Genomic DNA, 22,500 nt, shown 5'->3' on the forward strand with positions numbered 1-22,500 from the left:
GAGAGTTGGTCATTGTAAGAAAGGAGGCAGTAGCCATGCCATGTGCACAAAACCTTCATCTGTGACCTTCCTGGTTCCCAGGCAACAGGGTGAGTTCAGACTTTTTTTCCTGAAGCCACTCTGTAAATTCTGGTACCTTCTCCAGCACCCTCCATCTCATAGCAGCCTGTGGGACGCCTCCAGGAATTCTTAGGGTTCCGAGGGGGCATCATTCGAAAATGACTGTTCCAGGATGAGGTGTGTGGGCTTAGGTGTCAGCCCGATCCAAGTTCAGAACCCAACCACGATGATGGTCGGTGCCAAGCATCACCGATTTCTCGGGTTACCGCGCCTTCTTCAGCAGCCTCGGATGCCGCAGTCTTGCAAGGCTTCCACTGAGCAGGACAATGTAAATGCAACATCAGTGTAAAGCTCACTGCTGGTGCCCACAGCAGGCGTCCAGCAAGTGCGAGTTCTTGCATGATTTTGTTGGACATTTCCATGAAATGTTTTGACAGCAGAGGCTATCTCCTCAGACATTTTCCCCCTCCATCCTATTGTCTGCATGGCAAGGGCTCTTCTCTCTCAAATTGCTCACACACTCACACCCCGCCTCCCAGGCACTTTGCTCTGAAGCTCTGACAGTGGGGCTGTATTTACCTTGGCTGAGCTTAGGATGTTTCTGGAAAAGAAACCCCAGCTGAGCCCTCACAATCAGTCTATTACCTGCCAGCCAGTTGGCTGGTATGCATGCTGGGCAAGCAACCAGGGGCACCCGCAGAGCTGAGCTGACAGGAGAGCTTGACTGGCCAGGCTTGTCAGGACAGCATTTAGGCAGCTGGGGCCAACCAGTAAAGTGCTGCTCAAAGGGTCTCCCAATTGCCCCTGTCAGCAAGGGTTACAAAAACACCCAGAATGTATTTTAGATCCAGCTATTTGAAACATTCCTGGAACAGCAGCAACAAAGTCACTTAGAAGCACTGTTACAAGTGCAGAGCTCTGCTGGGCATGGTGGCACATGCCTTCAACACTTGGGAGGCAGAGGTAGGCAGATCTCTGAGTTCAGGCTAGCCTGGTCTACAAAGTGAGTTCTGTGGCAGACAGGGCTTCAGGAGGCTGAGGTAGATAGATCTCTGTGAGTTCAAGGAAGTCTAGGCTACATGTTAAATTTCATGCTGGCCAAGACTACACAGTGAGATCCTGTCTCCAAAAATAAATAAATAAATAGATAAATAAATAAATAAGCCATATACGGAGGGCTTATTGTATAATCTTAGTACTTGGGAAGCTGAGACAGGAGGGTTGCTACCAGCTCAAGGCCAGCTTAAGCTACAGAGTGAGTTCCAGGACAGCCAGAGCTAAAGAGAGAAACTCTTAAATAAACTAAAAAAGAAAGAAAGTGCATCGTCCTGGGTTAACCCCAGACCTGCAGAACCTGAGCCTGCATCTGCACAAAACCAGTGGTACTTGGTTCTGGCTACTTGTGCTGGGAAGGTTTTTTTAAAGGCAGATTTAAAAGGAGAAAAAAAAGGCTTTGCCAGCACATCACCCATCCTTAAGGAGATGGTGGCTGAGACCTGGCCAGTGAAGCAGTGAAACAGAACTGGCCTTCTTGTCTGGACTCTGCCACTCATTAGATGCGTGACCTTAGGCAGGTGGCTCCCTCTGTCTGTTCTGGATCTGAGCTAGCCAGACGGCTCAGTGGGTAAAGGCACTGAGCCTGAGGTGGACGTTCAATTCCCAAGAACCATATAGTGGAAGGAGGAATTCAACTCCCAAAAGCACATTTGTGATTGTGATCCTTGCACACTTGTGATGGCACACACACACACACACACACACACACACACACACACACACAAATACAGTAACCAAAAGAAAGAAATGTTTGCCGGTGAGGTGAATGGGGCAGAGATCTGCACCCAAACGGTTCCGTTAACATTATCTCCTATTTTCCTCTCACCTCAGCTGTGCACTTGATAAGGAACTCTGGTATAATGTACCACTGATGGGACCTTTCAGAATGGTGCGATCCTTAGGAGAGATTCACGAAGTTCTTGAATGATTAGCTTGATTACCACAAGAGCAAGCTGTTAGAAGGTGAGACCAACCTGTGTTTTCTCTCTTCTGCAAACTCCTGAATTTAAAATATGTAGCCCTTCACCTTCAGCCAGTGTGCTGTGGTCACCGTCATGCTCGCCACTGCCCTCTGTGGCTATGCCGCAGCCGCGGCTGCCCGAGGCCTCCTGCACCCCGTCTCGGCTCTCAGCCCCGCCACCACCACTGTCTGTTCCATTTGCTGCTATTCTCATGGGTCACACGAGACAGATGAGGAGTTTGATGCTTGCTGGGTGACATACTTCAACAAACCAGACACTGATGCCTGGGAATTGCGTAAAGGGATGAATACACTTGTTGGCTATGATCTGGTTTCTGAGCCCCAAATCAGTGATGCTGCGTTGTGGGCATGGAGATGGTTAAATGATTTTGCTAGTGCTGTTCGCATCTTGGAGGTTGTTAAGGACAAAGCAGGACTTCATAAGGAAATCTACCCCTATGTCATCCAGGAACTTAGACCAACTTTAAATGAACTGGGAATCTCCAGTCCAGAGTAACTGGGCCTTGACAAAGTGTAAACTCCCTTCCATGGGCTTCCCAAGGACTTAACTGCTGTTGCTACTTGATTGAAACAGTTGCCTGGAAATGTTTTTATTTGAACAAATTTTCCTTTGAGTATCCAACCACGTAATAGCAACTTGGACTTTAATAAAGGGAAATGAGTTTTAACTGAAAAAAAAAAAAGCCTTGTGGGAGTCGGTTCATTTCACTATGTGGGTCCTGGGGATTGAACTGAGTAAAACACCACAGCCAAAAGCAAGGGAGGGAGGGCAGGGTTTGCGTCATCTCACACTTGCAGGTAACAGCCCAGCAATAGGAAAGTCAGGGCAGGAGCTCAAACAGGGCAGGAACCTGGGGGCAGGAACTCCACTTGTTCCCCATAACTTGTTGTTCAGCCTGCTTTCTTATAGATCTGGGCACCGGCTGCCCAAGGTTGGCACTGCCACAGTGAGTGAGACCCTCCCACATCAGCCATTAATCAAGACAATATCCCATAGACTTACCTACTGGCCAGTCTTATCAGTTGAGATTGGCTCGTTCCAGATACATCCAGGTCTGTGTCAAATTGACAAGAACCAAGGAGCGCAGCTCTTCCCCCACTGAGCCATCTTAGCTTCTCTTTCCCTGACACATTATGACACTGAGTGAGGCCTCTGCCAGATGCAGCCTCAAATCTTGGCCTTCCAGGACTATGAGCTAAATAAACCTCAGGTTTTTGTTTGTTTGTTTAATTTTGAGGTCTCAGCTCTAGCACCAACATAAACAGCATATACTCAGAATCCCAGCACTGGGGAAGAGGACAGCAGAGGACCCCTGACACTCCGTGGCCAGACAGCATCCCTTAGTGCAATGAGACCCCACCTCAAAAACAAAAACAAAAACAAATAGCAAACAAGCCAAGGTGGACAGCTCCTAAGAAATGACAACCAAGGGGCTGGAGAGATGGCTCAGCAGTATCAACTGCTCTTCCAGAGGTCCTGAGTTTAATTCCCAGCAACCATCTGTAACAGGATCTGATGCCCTCTTCTGGTGTGTCTGAAGGCAGCTACAGTGTGTGTGTGTGTGTGTGTGTGTGTGTGTGTGTGTGTGTGTGTGTGTGTGTATTAAAGAAATGACAAATTAAATAAAACAGGTTTTAATAGTAAATGTAGTATTCCTAGCCGTCACTTATAAAAGCTTCATAATGGTCTTATTTTGTTTTTGAGACAGTCTCTGTATATGCCTAGGCTGGCCTTCAGCTCCCAGGAATCCTCCTGCCTCAGCCTCCCAAGGATTGGGTTTCCAAGTGTGAACCACTGCACCCTACTATTGTCTTTTTACTGGCCATTTGTGGCTTCTTTGTTTGTACTGTGGTGACCTCATTGCCGCATCTTCCATACAATGGGCTGCAAGCAAGCAAGCAAACAAGCAAGCAAGCAAGCAAGGGACTGGGGGAAAGGTGCTGTGGGTAAGAGAGCTTGTTATGAAAGCAAGAGGATCTGAGTTTGAATCCTACCCCCCAACCACGTAAAAGCAGGGCACGGCCATGCATGTTGGCTACCAGTGCTGAGAAGCAGAGATAGCAGGATCCTGTTAGCCTAGCCCAACGGCAAGCTCCAGGCTTAGTGAGGGACCTTGCCTTGAAGACGGGTCAGCGGCAGCCCTGGCTAAAGGTTGCTTAGGGCAGAGCTGAGTGTAAAATGGACACAGATTCTCTGGAGACACAGGTAGCCCCTCACACAAGGCGCTGGTGAGTGGGCACCAGGACAATGGAGCAGAGGTCCTTAGAGACCCCTGAGTCCACCCTGGGACTGGGTCTTCTAACACCATTGGAGACCTGGGGGTGGGAGCCCCTCCTTCCTTCAGGGACAGGCAGGGATCACAAGTGACAGACAGCCTGGCTCTAAAGTGCCAGAGGAAGGCAAGCAACACAAACGCGTATGCGTCCTGCAGTGGAGGTGCCAAGAGACATGCGGCAAAAATGAGTGTTCCTTAGGCTCATCGTAGCTCTGTGGCTGTCAGAAAACAGCCACATCTAGAGCGTTCTCTGCACAGGAAGTGCCCTGAGTCTCCCTCCACGTTGCTAGGGATGGAATTCGTGTCTCTTCACTGTCCTGTCTACAAGTCTCCTGCCCCCTCCTGTTTCTAGAGAGCCACCTGAAAAGGGAGCCACGAGTCAGCCTGCAAGAATTGCAGAGCCCTGGCTCTGGTCCCTAGCTGTCATGGGTTTCCACTAGCAGCTGCTTTCCCCGCCTCTATCCTTGGCAGAAGCTCCCAGCTCCTGACTCACCCCAGCCCACGGCAGGGAGGAGCCTTCCCTTTAGGGGCTGCGGTTGAGTCAGGGATTCACTGTAGCCTTGAACCCCTGGTTTATTTGTGTCCAGGCAGGTGCCAGCCACTCCAGTCCACTAAGGACAGGAGACTCTTTCCTGGTGTGGTATCTTCCAGATAGACGTCATCATAAGCCTTCATCCTCCAATCTCACCGCTTGGGCGGAGCTGGGGACAACTCCACAGAGGATCCTTCTCCCAGCCAGCCTTGTTCTGTGGTGTGGCCTCTTTTTAAAATTAACAAATTGTTTACTTTTTTGTTTGTTATTTTGTTTGTTTGTTTGGAGGCAGGGTTTCTCTGTGTAGCCCTGGCTGTCCTGGAACTCACTCTGTAGACCAGGCTGGCCTCGAACTCAGAAATCCCCCTGCCTCTGCCTCCCGAGTGCTGGGATTAAAGGTGTGTGTCACCACACACAGCTGCAGTGTGGCCCCTTAGTATGTGACTGTCAAGGGTCATGAGGCCTCCAGATGGTAGAAGTCTTGTGCTCCAGTATTGCCACAATGGTGCTTCAAAAGCCTGGCATTCTGGCTGTTACCCTGACATTTACTTATTTTCAGGAAACTGGGGACAAGTTCTACAACTTACTATGTAGTCCAAACTGGCTTTGAACTGGTGGCAATCCTCCTGCCTCAGCCTTCCAAGTGCTGGGATCAAAGGCATACATCAACACTCTATCCTACTTAATTTCTGTTTTTTTTCTTTTGGTTTTTCGAGACAGGGTTTCTCTGTGGAAACCTTGGAACTCACTTTGTAGACCAGGCTGGCCTCGAACTCAGAAATCTGCCTGCCTCTGCCTCCCGAGTGCTGGGATTAAAGGTGTGCCCCACCACTGCCCGGCTATTTTCTGTTTTGAGACAAGCTTTCATTAAGCTGCCCAGGCAAGCTGGGAAATCATACTGTAACCACTTAGGCTTTGAGTTTCCTACCTCAATCTTCTGAGTAACTGGGCCAGGCCTGGCTGCCATTATAAACCTGCTTGGAGAGACTGGAGAGAAGGCTCAGAGGTTGAGAACACTGACTGTTCTTCCAGAGGACCACGTGGGGTTCCTAACCCTCCACCCATTTACTCCTGCCTGCCTGTCACTCTAGCTCCAGGGGATCTGCCACCCCCTGCTGGCCTCGGAGGCACCTGCACATTTGTGCCATATACTTACAGAGACACACTTTTGTACACATGACTACACAGTAAAGTAAAACAAAGCTCTTATAAAGACCTCAAAAATCACCTGGACAGGGCTGGGGAGGTGGCTCAGTGGTTAAGAGCAATGATAGTTTTTCCAAAGGTCCTGAGTTCAATTCCCAGCAACCACATGGTGACTCACACCCGTCTGTAATGGGATCTGGCGCCCTCTTCTGGTGTGTCTGAAGACAGCTACAGTGTACTCGTAAACATTAAATAAATAAATAAATAAATAAATAAATAAACAAATCTTTTAAAATAAAATCACCTGAACATCTCAGATCTGAGAAGCTTTTACACCCAGACAACCAGCAGAACCATGTAGGGAGTTTTGTCATCTATTTCCTTTTTCACAGGCAAGAGAACAGAACCCAGGGACACACAGACACACACATACACAGACACACACACACACACACACAGAGCAAATGTTCCTCCATTGAGCTGCACCCCTAGTGCCCAAGGAGTCCAGAAGAGTATGTCAGATCCCTTGAACTGGAGTTACAGATGGTCGTGAGCTGCCACGTGTGTACTTAGACTAGTACCCAGGTCCTCTGGAAGAGCAGCCAGAGCTCTTAACCACTGTGCCATCTCTCTAGCACCATGTGGGGTACTGTAAAGAAATGAACCCCAGGTTTCAATGCTTCTGAAGCAATCTGTCCAGAGCGGAACCTGGGAATGTGTATTTGCTTTGAAGCCTTCGTGTTACTGAGTCCACCAGGGCTCACCCGATGCAGCTGGTCCCCCTGGACACCCACAGACTTCCAGGAGTTTGTGTCTCTGTGGTTATTTCCTGTGGCATCCTCTTCATGTAGACTGGAACCTGACCCTTCCAACCATCATGTCTGGATCCTGAGCAGGTATCATTTATTTAATCCAGAGTCCAAGAAAACCATGAGGAGGGCCGGGCGGTGGTGGTGCACGCCTTTAATCCCAGCACTTGGGAGGCAGCGGCAGGTGGATTTCTGAGTTCGAGGCCAGCCTGGTCTACAGGGTGAGTTCCAGGACAGCCAGGGCTGCACAGAGAAACCCTGTCTCAGAAAAAAAAGAAAGAAAAAGAAAACCATGAGGAATGGGGTGAGGCGACAGGAGTCCCTTCCTTAGGACCGTCTCATGGGCTGGCTGTCCATTCTTCCATGTCTACCCTGTTCCTCAGTTCTGAATGTTCCAGAAAACAAGACAGAATGGGAAGCGAGTGGGCTGTGTCCTTTGAGAGTTCACCTCAGGGCTGGGATGAGGGCCTGCTGAAGGAGCCATTAACTCCAGGTACAATGGTAAAGGAACCAAAAAGTTCAGGCGTTGAGAAGAACATCTTAATGTGGTATTTTAAAAGCTAACATTAGTAAGCCAGATAGTGATAGTGCACGCCTTTAATCCAGGACTCATGAGGCAGAGGCAGGCGGAACTCTTGAGTTCGAGGCCAGCCTGGTCTACAGAGTGAGTTCCAGGACATCCACGGCTACACAGAGACAGAGAAACCCTGCCTTCAAAAACCAAAACCACAACAGCAACAACAACAATCAACATTAGTGTCAACACTGGGGCTATTTAGATGAATGAAATCTCAAGAGTTAAATAATGACAGAATTAGTCATGGTGCCAAACCAGGACTGGAGGAATTTCAGAGACTGGGGCAAAGGACGACACAGTAGCACAGCACCCGAAATGACAGAAACGATGGAAGCAGAACAAAGAACCCGAATCCTCATTGCTTATGAAATACCCTTAGTGAGGAAGGACCTTTCATCCATGACACAGGCACAAGGAGGAGGAGTCTCAAAAAGCACATAATAAAAAGGTCTTAGGAACTGAAAACATGGCCAGGTGTGTGTGACCGGGGCCCCGAGACCTTAGCACAACCGACTTCATGATGGAAGTGCCATTCAAGTTGTAACACTCAGCACGGAGACAGCACCACCTGCCAAAATGCAAAGATAGCCCTAATCCCTCAAAGACCAAGACTTTGCTATTTGGCTTCTGTAGCTCTGCTTCAGGCTAACTGTTCTTGTTAACCGAAGTATATGTCAGCCCAGGATACGGTTTTTGTTCTTAAAAGCTCACCCTGAGAAAGGCTTGGGGCTACACTGGGATCCCAAACACCCAGTGTAGACGCCAGCTACCCAAGAAAGACTTTCTATTGGCTTACACCCATGTCCGATCAGTCTTCTCTTGTGGATACCCCACAACAGTGTGGTTGCTCCAGTTGGAGGGAAGCCAGGCCAACGTAGTAAATTCCAGGCTAGCCTGGGCAGTCAACTATGATTTCAGAATGCTGAGGTGGCAGTGAGAACTCTTTAAAAAGAATACACACATGTAGGACAATGGACTATGCACAGAAGGCCTGGTCTCTAGTGGAGCTGAGCTCTTGAACCCCGTGGGACCCAATGGGTGGTAATTTCCACCTACATGGGACAGAAGGCATTCCCTCATGTCTCCTGGACCCCTGGCTCCTGTCAATGTTACTGTCCCCACAGTCCCACAGGAGAAGTGTGTGGCTAGCAGTCACGTACACAATGTCCCAAGCTTCTGGCCTTCTGGCTAGATTCCTCCTCACAGTTACCTAGCAACAACAAGATAATAAGCCCACTATAAGAGGGGCTGCTTGGCCCCTCCTCGCTCTCTTAAGCTTTTACTTTCCTTACTCTCTCTCTAAGCTCTCTCCTCTCTCTCTAAGCTCTTTCCTCTCTCTCTAAGCTCTTACTCTCTTAAGCTTTCACCTTTCTTACTCTCTTTCTCTCCTTCTCTCTCTCTCTTTCCCCCTTCGAGATCTCCTCTTGGCCATGGCTGGTCTCTCTCCCCTTCTACTTTCTCTCTTTCCCCCTTTCTTTCTACAACAAAGCTCTAAAACCATAGACTGCCTCTGTTTATCAAGGCCCGCTGTGCTTGGTGGATGGGATAGGCTTTCTTCTAACGAGCTGCTTCTAACCTCCCTTCAGAAAAGCCTTCCTGTGCTCCAGCCACGGACCAGACTAAAGACTCTTGCCTGCGTGGGAACCACCCAGCGCCCACTCTCTCCCTCTACCCTCTCCCCATATCTCCACAGCCTAGTGCCGCCCCGGGGCCCCTATTCTGTTCCCAGCTCCTCTGCCGTATCCAGTATGGGATGCCAGAGACTGAGAACCTGGTACTGGGAGCTGCCCCTTGTCCACCCCCCGACCATGTGGGGGTCAGTGGCTTTACACAGGCAGATGCCCACCCAGGGCCATGTAGAAAGCATCCAGCAGTCCTCCCACGTCCACCTGCCCAGAGCACAGGAACTCTGGCCGGTCACGGGCTCTCTCCCTACCCCTTCTTCCCCTACACCCACGCCCCCCCCCCAGGACTCAGAATAAGGGTGACATTAAACTTCATTTTTTTTTTGCGACAAAACTTGCTATGTAGGCCAAGCAATCCTTCTCCCTCCGCCTCCTAAGTACTAGAAGTACGGGTGTGAGCCACTGTACCCTATGTTGCACCACATTTCCTAGGGATTGGGAGGCAGGGGTGTATGTATGTGCTGAGATGTGGGGCTCGCCAGGCAGCCCAGGCTGGCCTTGAGTTCTTGGCCGTGTTCCTACTCAGCCTCCCAAGTGCTGGGATTATAGATGTGAGACACCCTTCACGGTGACGTTACAAGAAAATGGTGAGATGCCTTCAAGCTTTGAAAGGAAAATTATTTTTAATTCATAAGTCTACATTCGGTGAAGCCACCGATCAAAAGGGAGAGCAGAAGAAATGCATTTTCAGATATGCACATCCACAGGAGAGTCTTTGTTAAGAGGCGACCTCTGTCAGGAGACTTAACTGCCATAGAATCCAGCAGGAGAGGGAGGACACAGGGATGAGGGACCAGGGCTCCAACACTCCAGAGACAGAGGAGGAGGAAGCACAAGCTGGCAGCTGTGGAGCGGGGGAGCAGTCCACCATGTTAGGGCACGTTATTGTTTCTATTTGTTATTGGACATTGAAGAAAAGGTCTTATGTAGCCTAGGCTGGCCTTGTACTTACTATGTGGTCAAGGATGCCCTTGAACTTCTGGCCCTCCTACTTGTTTCTCTAGAGTGCTGAGATTACAAGGACGCACCACCACACCCAGTTTATGCAGTTCTGGGGGATCAAACCCAGGCTTAATGAATGCTAAGTAAGTGTTCTACCAGCTGAACTACAGCCCCAGCACCCTGATGGCAAACTTGACCACACTGAAAATTACACTTGAAGCAAAAGGAAGGCATATAAGAAGGGATTAGCACAGAGAACTGAACAGGCAGGGCCAGGGTGACAGCAAAGATCCCAGAAAAAAAAGCAAACAAGAAACAGGTGGGTAGACAGTGGCTAAGTGCGTTTCCCAAAAGGCCCGATGATCCGAGCTTGATTCTTGGCACCCATACGGTGGTAGGAAAGAACTGACTCCTGAAAGTTGTCCTCTGACCTCCACACAAATGCTCCCCGGTACCGACACAGACGTAAATAAATTAAAAAAATAATAATAATATAAGAAACAAGACATTACCCAGCTTGGATCACGTGAAGGTGCTGAAAGTCACATGAGTTGAGAAAGAAAGATGGAGAAGAATGTTCTGGGGAGAATATCAAAGCCGAGTCCTCCATCACCATAGACAAGAAGCAGATAATGTCCATAGCCCACTCAGTGCTGGGTCTGGTGGCCCATACCTTTAGGCCCAGCACTTAGGAGGCAGCCAGATCAAATGGATCTCTTTAAGTTCAAGAACAGCCTGGTCTACAGAGCGAGTTCAAGACCAGTCAAAGCTGTACTGTGGAAACCCGGTCTCAAAACCAACTGAACAAAGCTCCCTCCTTAAAGGAGCTAAAGAGACAGAATAACTGGAAAACAACAAACCAGAGACGTCCTGCTGTGAGGAAGGTTGAGGAGGGGAGGGAGGGCAGCCTGGGACTTCTGGGTTTATTCTTCTGTGCTTCCTGAACTATAGGACTATGCTATTCCAGAACTAGAACATGAGCGGATCCTGCCCACACCACCCTGACCCTGGACGCCAGGGCTCTGATCATCCTCTCTCCTCGGTTTTATGCTCAGCTGGGACCACAGGCACCGGCGGCCACATCCCACCACCTCTAGAACACTGCCTGATGATTGGATGTTTCTGAAAGTTCCGTGGAAATAAAGAAATGGATGCTGTGAAGGAAGTTCACCCTCTCTTTGCTGTTTCGAGTTCTGTAGCATTTGTGCATCCTGAGCCTGCACCCTTCCCTCCCCACCACACACTCAGCACTCGCTCACACTCATCCCAGACACAAGCCTCCGGAAGTGGCTAACCATGGGCCTGTGGACATGATAGGCAAAATTCCTCAGCCACAGGTGCACAGCGCCTCCAACTCACTCACAGCTGCAGAGGCCCTTTAGCTTTCAGAGTCACCTCCTCCCACAGAGAGCTTCCTGACCTCAGGCCCAGAAATTTGTACCTCAGTGACACCTGGACTGGTTTCTCCTCCACTCCAACCACCTCAGGATGCCTCTGTACTTAACATTTAGGGCCCCCACAGTCTAAAGAGGCAGAAATGTTCCCTGGCAGCTTCGGGGTAACTATCCCACCTTCAGCCTTCTCTTCTGTAAGGCATGGTGGAGTTCAGAGCCTGCACTGTATCTCCTGGAGCAAATTACTTCATCTATCCTGGCAGAGGCCAGCAGCCTGTGAATCTCTGAGCTGCTTTGATCCTGTGATCCAGCCTGGAGCTGGCTTGCCGCCTCTTCTCTGGAATCCTATCCATCCCACTCTCCATATCTGACACGGAGGCAGGCTCCAGCTCTCCTCTCCCTCCATGTCGGTTCTGCACTCACCACCACCCGAGTCCTGTTGTCCGGAAGTGTGTCGATGGCCAGGGAGCCCCCACCCAAGTCCTGGCTTAGCTGGGTCTTGCCTGGCTTCAACACCTGCGCGGGGCTCTCTCGGGGTCTCCGACTCCAGCCTTGCCTGGTCCTCTTGGCAGTCCATGCAGAGTCTTGACCTTCATTGTGACCTGGGAGAAGGGACAGAGCACTTGAGTGGTGGCGGTCCCGAGGAAGGATGTGAGAAGGGGTCTGCCTTCTGCCGAAGCCACAACACTACACCATCATTAGTTCTGGGGATACTCGATGACCAGGGCAGCAGCTTCATAACACAGACTGAGAGCCACGCGTCTCATATCACGCCCAGAAACATGCACACGCAATACTAAAGCCACTCGACCATCCACAGTGGACAAGGTATATCTGGCAAACCAGAATCAGGTTCAGGGGTTAAAGGCGCTGGGGTTGGAAGTCAGAGCATCTCATGTGCCAGGCTCATGACCTGGATGCCCGACAATGTCCTACTTTCTATCTCTTCGTCTTTTGAATACTCTGTACATCTCATACAAGGGAAATCATACACTATATCTCCTATTGTGGTTGGTTTGTTTCACTTAGCACACTGCCTTCAGGGTTCAGATGTGTTCTTCCTGTAGACCAAATGGTATTCCCTGCTATAGCAGCTTTTGTTGAGAATCAGAGCAGGTCCTCTGGAATCCCAGCTAGCACCTTCATCCACTTAGCGGGGCCTGAGGTTTCCTAGTTCTTAAACAGACTCATCAGAGTTAGGTTCTTTGCCAGGGTCTTGGTAGTAGCCATTCTAATCAATGGACAGGAAGTGCTACATGCTTGCGGTTGGTTTTGACTTGCATCTCTCTACTGACTAGAGTCGATGAACATTGTTTCATATGCTAGTGACTGTTCACTTTTCTTTGGAAAACTCTTTTAGTCTTTGGCCCATTTTAAACCTGTTGTCTTGTTGGCCTGGATCATTGTTCTGGAAGCTGCGTGGCAACTTTTCTCTCTACCTAGTAGACCCAGTTACACCCCACTCTCCTTCCTTCCCCCACTGGCTCTGGCAGCTGAGAGTCCTTCTGGACTTTAACAGAAACTTCTTGGAAACAAATTGTCCTCCCTTGCTAACTTGATTTGGTTTGTTTGTTTTGAAACAGGATTTCAATACTTAGTCCTGGCTGACTTGGAACTTGCTATCTAAAGGAGGCTGGCCTTTGCAGAGATCTGCCTGTATCTGCCCCTAGGGTGCTAGGGTTGAAGGTGTGTGTTGCCACACCCGGCCCCCTTGTCCCGCCGAAGGGCAGAGTTTTAACTCCATCACTATTTCAAGCTTTGACCTTAGGCAAATCACTTTCCTTGTGTAATGAGGGACCCAGAAGCCAGCTGGGATGGCAGAGAGGTTTTCATCTCAAATGCCATCTCCCATTAATTAGCGGCAACCAAAAGCACTCTAGACAGGAATCCCAAAGCCTCGTCTGTGTGTAGCAGCAGCGATTGTCAGGATCGATTAGTAATGTCTGTCACAAGCACAGGACTGGCAAGTGGCCGCACAGAGGCAGGTCTCCCAAGCATACAGCTCTCTTGGGGCCGATAAACTAATTCTAAATGATCCTGAAAAGCATCCTTCTTCATTTCAGAGAGATATGAAGGTTCCCAAGGCTGTGGCCAAATTCCCATTCCCATTCCCAAAGGAGTGACATTCTAATTGTCACTCCTGCCCTGGATATATGAAAGGCACAGATCACCCTGACTGTGACCTTCATCAATTTTGGGTCCTAGGTCAGATACCCCTCTCCTCTCTACCTCTGACGCCACCAGTCTTGCTCACCAAAGCTCTTCTAGTGGGTCTCCCTGCCCAAGACCCCCTCCCTGAGGCCACTTTATGATCTCTCCCAGGGAGACGTGTGCTCCTCAGGCTTCTCTCCGCTCTCCTCAGAGTGCCTGGCAAACAGTAAGCGCTCAATCACTGCTTAATTGAGGACACTACACTAGGGGATAGCTCTCTGGTAGCAGCAAGGACAGAGATTGAAACGGGGCTTGGCTGGACCAGGCCTGAGGCTCAGCCAGGATGCTGCTGTGAGGCTCCGATTTGTCATTAGACATTTTATCCAATTAAGTCATTCTTGGCTGCTGGTGCCTGCTGGACTCTTGCCGGGCCCCTCTCACGTCTCTGCCCCTAATCATAACCAGATGCTCCTGGAGTATATGGGCAGAGGGGCAGCTCTGACCTCTTCCCCAAGCTATCTACCGAATGGCTGAAAGCCCAGCGCTGGGTAGCAGCTGTCGACCACTCAGCCCCACGCAAGCTGCCCCAGAGGCCTCCTCAGCAAGGCCACAGCTGTTCGTGGCAGGTCTGTTTGTAGTGAGTTGGGTGGCCTTCTCCCCAAATCCTCCTGCAAGTGTCCCCAAGGGCAGGGCAGGAGCTAGGACTGGAAAGCCACACAGGCAGCCAAGTTGAGGACAGGCAGGAAGTACCACGGACTTGGACTGACCTTGGAGAGGGATGTTGAATAGGGAGGGAGGAGGCCCACAGGATGGCAGTGAAAAACATCTGGGCTCCCCGTTCCAGCCCACCACCCCTAAGCTAGGACCTGGCAGTCTTTCCTCTTGAAGCTGCAGCTTCTCTGTGTAACAATCACACCAATAACAGGGCTGATCCCGGTACTGAGTAAAAACCATTCAGGCATCCCATCCATCTAGGAGTAAGGGTATGAGTTCTATGCAGGATGACGGAGGAAGAGCAGAGGAGGCTCAGAACTAGGAATCCCCAGAAGTGTCTCCCCAGCTACAGCATGTCTGCCCTTCCAGTTGGATGAGCAAGATGTCACCTCTTAGTCCGTGCCAGGAGTCAGTGCAGCTGGTTGGTCACATAGGCACAGGACCACATAGATGTCTGGGCACACAGCCTTGAAGCCTAATGGAAGCTACAGCCTAACAGATTTACATGGAGGGCATGCCTGGGCACCCCTGGGCACCCTTGGTGCTGATTCTGCCTCTCTGTTCCCATTCCATCCTTGGCCTCCAGAACAGAGACTAAACCATCACTCAGGGCTATACCATCTAAGGGCATGGTGTGACAGCAGTGGCTCCAGGAGACAAAGCCACTCTCAGTGGTCTTTCATCCTTTCTTTCATCCCCATGCCAATCAACCCCAGGAGATGGGCACTAGCATTAGATCTGTTTTATAAAACAAGGCTAACAACCCGCCTCTGGCTCACCCACTCATTCCATGGCAGGACTGGAACTAAGGCCGGCCGGCTTCAGTCTGGCAGAACCATAGAGCACAGTGCAGTATGGCCAAGCGTAGCAGCACTCCCTTAAACTCAGCACTCAGGAGGCAGAGGCAGGCAGAGCTCTGTGAGTTCAAGGCCAGCCTGGCCTACAGAGCTAGTTTTGGGTCAGCCAGGACTGTATATAGAGGAGTACAAGGATCATGCCCCCAGCCCCTGATCTGGCACAGCCCTGCTGCAGTGTGAGCAGGGCTGAGGAGGAACTGGGTTGCACCACCCGGGGCCTGACCCAACTCAAGCTAGCCATACTGCCTCCATATTGTTCTGACTGCTGATGCTCTCTCTGGGTATCCATTTCACCTTCCACCCGGTATGCCCTAGAGCCAGTTGCCCACACACTCGAGCTAGAGCAAGCCGCATGGAAGACCCATGTGATCCATCATTCTTGCATCCCTCTCACCGCACCCCTGCAGCTGATCTGAGAGCTCTTATGCCCATGTGATCCATCATTCCTGCGTCCCTCTCACCGCACCCCTGCAGCTGATCTGAGAGCTCTTATGCCCATGTGATCCATCATTCCTGCGTCCCTCTCACCGCACCCCTGCAGCTGATCTGAGAGCTCTTATGCCCATGTGGTCCATCATTCCTGCGTCCCTCTCACCACACCCCTGCAGCTGATCTGAGAGCTCTTATGCCCATGTGGTCCATCATTCCTGCGTCCCTCTCACCACACCCCTGCAGCTGATCTGAGAGCTCTTATGCCCATGTGGTCCATCATTCCTGCGTCCCTCTCACCACACCCCTGCAGCTGATCTGAGAGCTCTTATGCCCATGTGGTCCATCATTCCTGCGTCCCTCTCACCGCACCCCTGCAGCTGATCTGAGAGCTCTTATGCCCATGTGGTCCATCATTCCTGCGTCCCTCTCACCACACCCCTGGAGCTGATCCCAGGGCCCTTACGGCCAGGTTCTGCTTTCTCTTTCTCTCACATCCCTCCTGGCCCTCTAGGACCTAGGCCTGCCATTCAGCCACCATAGATTCACAAAGTCTTCTCAGCCAAGAACGCTGTGCTCCTAAGTAACCCGCTTCCCCGTGAGCTTCTCCTCATCCTTCAAATCTGACAAGATGCCGTTGCTTCAAAAAGTCTCCCTGACGCTTCTCTCCTCCTCACCCAGATGCCAAGGGCACCACCCAAGCCGGCCTCCTGGACTGTCATGTCCTTGGTCACCTCTGCATCTAGAATTCTGGGCACTGCAAGGACCAGTGTTCAGGAGGCACCCGTGAGTGGAGGGGGTGGGAGGCTGGCAGGAGGAGGGAGAAACTCAGCACCCAGCCTCTAGGACTGAGACCCTCCCTCGGGCACAGCCCTGCTGGAGACCATCGATGTTCTATCACAGCACTGACAGAAGACAGGTTTGCCACCAAGCTGGAGGCCCAACCTTGAACCAGAATGCCACAGTTTACAGACTCTGGAAGCCTCCGTCTCTGACAGACAAGATGAGGTGAGAACAGTTCTATCACTTGCTAGGTTGAATCTTCAGCAAACCATCTACACAAACCAGCCGGCAAGACCAACCTCCCAGGCAGCGCTCGGGGGAGTTGTAGCTCAGTTGGTAGAGTGCTCACCTCGCATGTCACCTAGCATGCCAGAAGCTCTGGGTTCAATTCTCCAGGGCTCTATTAACATGACATGATGGCGTTACGCCTGGAATCCCATTACCCAGTGCTGTCGGGTGGAGGCAGAAAGTCAGGGCCATCCTCAGTTACAAGTGAGTTCAAAGCCAGCCGGGGCTACATGACACTGTGCCTCCAAGTCCTGGTCTTTGCTTCATACAAGGTCACACAAGGTTGTCCCAGGCCTAACAAATCCCACCTCCTGATATAAAGCCCCTCCTGGTGAGACCCTGCCCTTCACCTTGGAGATTAAAAGGGTGCACAAGAAAAAGGGACACAAAGTAGCAGAAGGGGTGGGGTGGGGTGAGGTGGGGGATGGGGCTCTGCTTTCTGAGGATTACCCCAAGGGTTCAGTTTTGTTTAAACAGGGTCACCTGGCTGCTTTGTGTAGGAGGCTGGCCTTGAACTCACTATGTAGCCGAAGATGACCTTGAACATGAGATCCTTTTTCCTCCAAGTGGCCTTGCTCTCAGTGTGGCCCACCGTGCCCAGCTTTCCCACACACATTTATTAAGCAGATTTCCACACAAGGTGGGGGTGTGGGGGATGGGGGTGGGGGTGTGGAGGAGTTCTCAGTGACAGGAGGGCATGGTCCTGAGCACAAACACTCTGCATGTCTTCCCGTAGACACAGCCCAGTGAACCAGGACAGTATGGTGGTTGCCCAGGCCCTCCCAGCAGGGTAGATCTCTCTGAGGAGGGAAGCCTGCAGCTGACAGGAAGAGCAGCAATCCCAGAAACCATTGTGAGGAATCTGAATTTTAGTCAACAGTATATTAGTTTATTGGGAGGCCCCTGGTGGGCAAGGAGGAAACTGAAAGCAGATTAAGGTTGGTTGGGTTACAAAACATCTGTTTGGCCCTGACTCTAGAGACAAGCAACCTTGGCTCAGAACATAGGTGACTGCAGGGATTGCTTGTGAGTTTCCAAAATGGCTGCCTGAAAGATTCTCCCTTCTGTGTGTATCCTGGATGTCTTTGGTTTCTCTGGGACCAGACCATCAGTGACCCCTTCCTGGGCCTGGAGGCCATCTTCCTCTCTGCCTGACTACAGGCTGCTTCTGGGCTCTCCTCAGTAGACTCCTTCCTTCTTCAGGTCATCGATGCCTCCTGTGTCCCTTGTAAGGATGATGATGGGAACAAGACTGTAGGGATGGAGGAACACCAGCCCTGATGGGGACACCATTGCCCCAGGTGGAGCTAGGCCTCCTTGGGTCCCCCACTCCCACCCCCTCATTGACCTCAGGGGCTCTATCATACAGAGCAAGCAGCCAGTCTCCATGAAGGACCCCTCCCAGCCTTCCCCATTCCCCCACATCCTCAGATGGCCTCTACAAAACCTTACTACCAAACCCAGCCCAACCTGGGATGAGTCAACAATTGCCCTGACGGCTTTTTACAGCTTCCTAGGGTCTAACCTCAATCTCACTTGCTGCAGATGCCCGATGTCTTCCAGATGAATCTAAAAGCAGAGACGGCTAAGTAGTCTGTACTTACAAAAGTGACACTTGTCTCTGGGTCCCCTGATGTAGCCAGCTCCCTTCCTCAACCCTCTCCTCGGCCCAAATCCCTCATCAACCCAGCCATATCTGAGTTCAGGAAACACACCAGCCTAAGGCTGAAAAGGACTCGGGACTTAACCCACTCAGTCCCTTTCTAGTTACCATTTTAAGATAAATTATCAGTTGCCTGTACCTGTCCGAGAAGTAAAGAATATCTTAAGGGGGAAAAATAATCTTTCATAACTCCACCTTCAAGAGCCAAAGATTTAGTCAAGAACCTCTTTTTATACATCAAAAACTGAGCCCAGAGAAAGTAACTTGGGTAAGTAACTCGCCCAAGGTCACACAGCAAGTGAGACAACAGAACTAAAAGCTAAGTGCTCAGCTACCTTCTGTGGGAGCCACCATGGACACCGATGGGTCCACACTAGTCTCTGGACATGTGACTTCTCTGTCCTCTACCCCCGCAGTCACCACCAGCATCCTCCACTCATACCATCTCATCCCAACCCAGATTCATTTGGACTACCTACCTACCGTGACCATCAAAGTCAAGAACACAGTTAGGCACTATGCTGACACAACAGCAAGTGGGACACTCACTTCCCTTTTAAGGAGCTTGTGAAATCACCCTTATTCCCAGCCCCCACCTCCCCGAGAAAGCCTGGGTGCAGAAACTAAACCATATATATTTTTAAAAACGGCCTTTCTTGATAACGTGAGGGATTCAAAGTAGATCCCTGAAAGGACCTCAAGAGGAAGAAATGGCTTGAGAAACTGGTCTAGAGGAAAGAGGAGTGTGCAGAATGGAAGCTCCTCCTCCACCCTCACCCCCTTACCTCCATGCTCAGCCTGTGCAACTGAGAACCGAGCAGAACCTAGCAGGGGGGAGAAGGGAACCCTTGACCCTGGGAGATCGGGGAGCAGCTGGCTGCTTTTTCCTGGGGTCCCTGCCTCTCCACCAGTACGCAATAGGTAGGGGAAGCAAGTTAGACGGCCAGGCTGGTGCCAGGATGTCTCCCATCCTCCGGCGACTCCCACGCAGTCACAAGCCCAACTGGGACCCCACCTAGAGCAGCTGAGAGAGGCAGCAGGGAAGAGCATGGAAAAGAAAAGCAAACGCCTCTCTGAAATGATCGCCGGTCCCTGTGACTATTCTGGAGACCCCGGCCTGGGTCCCTCCACGTCCTTCCGACAGCAGTAGGAGGTGCGCACCCTCTGTGCGCACACAGAGAAAGTAGGGTCCTTGTCCCCTATCCCTGGCGTCCTGAGGACAGGACCCAGGTCCCGCTGGCGGGTCTGCACCTGCCCTGGCCGCGCGTCCTACCTGCGGGTGTTGCGGGACTGAGCGCGCGCGCGGCCCCGCGGAGTAGCAGCAACTGCAGCAACCAGAGCTGAGCTCGCATGGTGGGCGCGGACGACCTCCGGGTCTGCGCGGCGGCGGCGGCGGCTGCAGAGGGAGCAGCCCCGGGCTGGGCGAGCGGGGAGCGGGAGCGGAGCGGGCAGGGCGAGCGAAGCACGGCGCTGCGGCCTTGGGGAGCGCGGGCGGGAGAACCCAGAGGGCGGGGCGCAACGCTGGGGTCCCCGCCTCCCGGAGCTCCGCGCCGCACCCCACGGGACCCGGGACCGCGCCGGGACATCTCTGGTTACCGAGAGAACCCCGCTGCCCCAGAAACCTAAGTAAAAGGCCGAGGTGAAGGGCCCCAGGAAGCGCCCCTACTTGGGCCGTTGGCTCCCACCACCCATCCCAAGAGCATGCGACTTTCTGAGCTAGTCCTTGTACTTCTGTGGCTTCCTGGTGTTCTACATAAGTGCACACACAGACACGCACCAGGAATCTCCCGCAGTCGAACCGCGCCCCCCCCCCCCGCCCCCCAGCTTCTACCCCAGAAGAGGCACGAATTGCGTCTCCCCAGTTGACTGCTTCACAGCCCATCTCCAGCACCGACCCCACCCCATTCCATCCCACACCCACACCCCCCTCCCGTCCAGCAGACATGTAGGTGCTCGAGACTGGCACATTCCCACTTTGAAACAGCTCGGTGCCCCTTCCACAGAAAGGCCAGATCAGTCCAAGATAGACCCAGAGCCAGAAGTGGCGCCCACTGCCACCACACTTTACCGGACTCTGGGAATAGGGCACTTCCCCCCCACCCCACCCCCTTCAAGTATGGAATAAAAATACCCGCAATTTAGGAGATTTAATAGACGGCATGGAATCAGGTCAAGGCACGAAGGTGCCTGTGACCTACTTCATGGGAAGGAGAAGAACTGGGGCCTAGAGAGTGGAGAGGACTGAGGGGCCCCTGGCTTCCTCTGTGTAGGGGACCTGGAGAGTGCGGAAAGAAAGGGTGCAGAGACTGCTTCCTGGGACTTATCCCCAGAAGAAGGCTGCAGCTGGGGACAGAAGTAGAGTGTGGGCTTAAGTAGGTGAGTGGCCTGGCACTGAGGTCAAAAGAAGGACCAAGAAAGGAAATGAATCCCAGTGTCACTCTCCTCTGGGTCCAAAAACCTAGAGGTGGTCTCCCCAAGACCTCAATATAATATTATGTAATACTATGAGCCAAGGCAAGCCCCGCAACCAAAGGGACTTTTGTTAGTTTTCCAGGTAAGGACTAACGCCGTCGACCAGGTTGGTTTCGAACTCACGATCACTCTTCAGTTTATTGAAGGGATTACAGAGGTGAGCCCACCAAACCTAGCCAGCCATTGACTTTCTAATTCCTTGCCTGAATTCTCCCAGGACAGCCTCTGGGGTATCGAAGAAACCGTCCCTTCCAGATGTGGCCTCCTACCGCCACCCAGTGGACCCGTGATGAGCCACGGGGCTGCCGTTTAGCTGATCTCTTGAAGAGTTAAGAGACTGCCCGCGCAGGCGCCGCGAAGGGCCTCTATAGTGTTCCAAGATGGACCTCCAGCCTCAATTCTGGTGTCGTCGTGCGCGGTCAGTCTCGGTGCCCGTTCTCCATAAAGTCTTGTATTGGGGCTCAGGCAAAAGCAACAACTTGGAAATATTAGAAGCAAATGGCGTGGACAAGTTTCTAACCGTAAGCCTCTAGAACTTGAGCATGCACGGGAAGTACTTCTCAGAACGCATATTTCTAGCCCCACCCAGGGATAGTTCACTGGGTCAGAGAGGAGGCCAAGAATCTTCATGTCTAGCACGAGCCCAAGTCCCGTGGTGCTAGTCACATTCGGAGAGCCACTGCCCTGAAAATTCCCAGTTCCTTACCACCGTCCCCGCTCCCTGACTGTTTGGGAGTTGGCGATGGAAATATTGCCATAAAAATATGCGGGACGTAATAAGGTCTTCCAAAGAAAAGAGTGAGCCTGCTAGGGGGCACCCGGATTTGAACCGGGGACCTCTTGATCTGCAGTCAAATGCTCTACCACTGAGCTATACCCCCTCTGCCGGTAGCTTTGCGTCAGTTACTACTTGGTGCTAGTCTAGCGCAGGCGCACTAAAGCGTCTTTAAAAGGGAAGACTGATTCGAAGTTATCAAGAAACACGAGGACCTGACCTACCAGATTACTAGCTTCAAAACAAAAGCTGTTTCCTGATGATCTGAGATTCCTTCCAAAGGCAGAAAAATACGTCCTCCAGAAGATAGAGGCGACGCCAGCGCTCCTCTGGGCGGATCCCACTCTTCAATTCCGCCGCGGCTTCTCTCTCCCTTCTACACACTCACGCTTACTTGTCCCTACCTTCTGCTTCCAACCTAACCCCAACCCTAGACACTCAGATCTTCCTAAGAGACAGGAGTGGAAATCGCCCGCACCTGAATACACCAACCGGCACGGCGCGCCCCGCGGGTCTCGCGCTGCTGCCTAGGGGAGTCATAGACACTAGGCTCGCGTCACATTTCGGCCAGGGACAAACACTTAACTGCAACCCCAGTAGGACAGCATAAGCCAGCAAAATAGAGTGGTTTGGAGGAGTTCCCGTATCTCCTCCACTCTAAAGACTCAAGCTAGATGAGCTAGCAAAAGGGACACACGGTAAGTAGCCGTGAGGGGGCACCCGGATTTGAACCGGGGACCTCTTGATCTGCAGTCAAATGCTCTACCACTGAGCTATACCCCCAGTGTACTGAACTTGCTTCACCAGAATGCATTTCATTGTAATAGATTTCTATAAAGCAGCCGCACGGTAGTATTCACTGTATTTCATTTTTGTTGTTGTTATATCAAGGAAAACCTAATGAAAATC

The 22,500-nt window shown here is 51.6% G+C and overlaps 1 protein-coding gene, 2 non-coding genes and 1 pseudogene across 5 annotated transcripts in view; 1 reads left to right on the plus strand and 3 right to left on the minus strand.

Annotated features, from left to right (window-relative positions):
* The window catches only part of Plxdc1 (plexin domain containing 1), a 63,433-nt gene extending 43,384 nt beyond the window's left edge, over positions 1-20,049 (minus strand). For 2 of the 3 annotated variants that reach the window (NM_028199.3, NM_001163608.1), the window contains exons 1-2: positions 19,618-19,826; positions 11,883-12,061 (exon numbers count right to left, since the gene is read on the minus strand). In NM_028199.3, coding sequence (NP_082475.3) covers positions 11,883-12,061; positions 19,618-19,696 — 258 coding nt within the window. In that variant the 5' untranslated portion in view covers positions 19,697-19,826. Of the gene's footprint in view, positions 1-11,882; positions 12,062-19,617 lie in introns of all 3 variants that reach the window. The other variant, XM_006534301.4, reaches the window with a different exon arrangement.
* Gm11633 lies at positions 564-2,781 on the plus strand (annotated as a pseudogene).
* A 1,576-nt stretch (positions 20,050-21,625) lies between the features above and the next one.
* Positions 21,626-21,697, minus strand: n-TCgca55. Its single transcript has one exon. It is a non-coding gene; the product is annotated as a tRNA-Cys (tRNA).
* Positions 21,698-22,302: 605 nt separating this feature from the next.
* On the minus strand, positions 22,303-22,374 carry n-TCgca54. The gene has a single exon. It is a non-coding gene; the product is annotated as a tRNA-Cys (tRNA).
* Between the last annotated feature and the right edge of the window lie 126 nt (positions 22,375-22,500).

This window comes from Mus musculus, chromosome 11 (genome assembly GCF_000001635.26).
Source record: "Mus musculus strain C57BL/6J chromosome 11, GRCm38.p6 C57BL/6J".
NCBI lineage: Eukaryota > Metazoa > Chordata > Mammalia > Rodentia > Muridae > Mus > Mus musculus.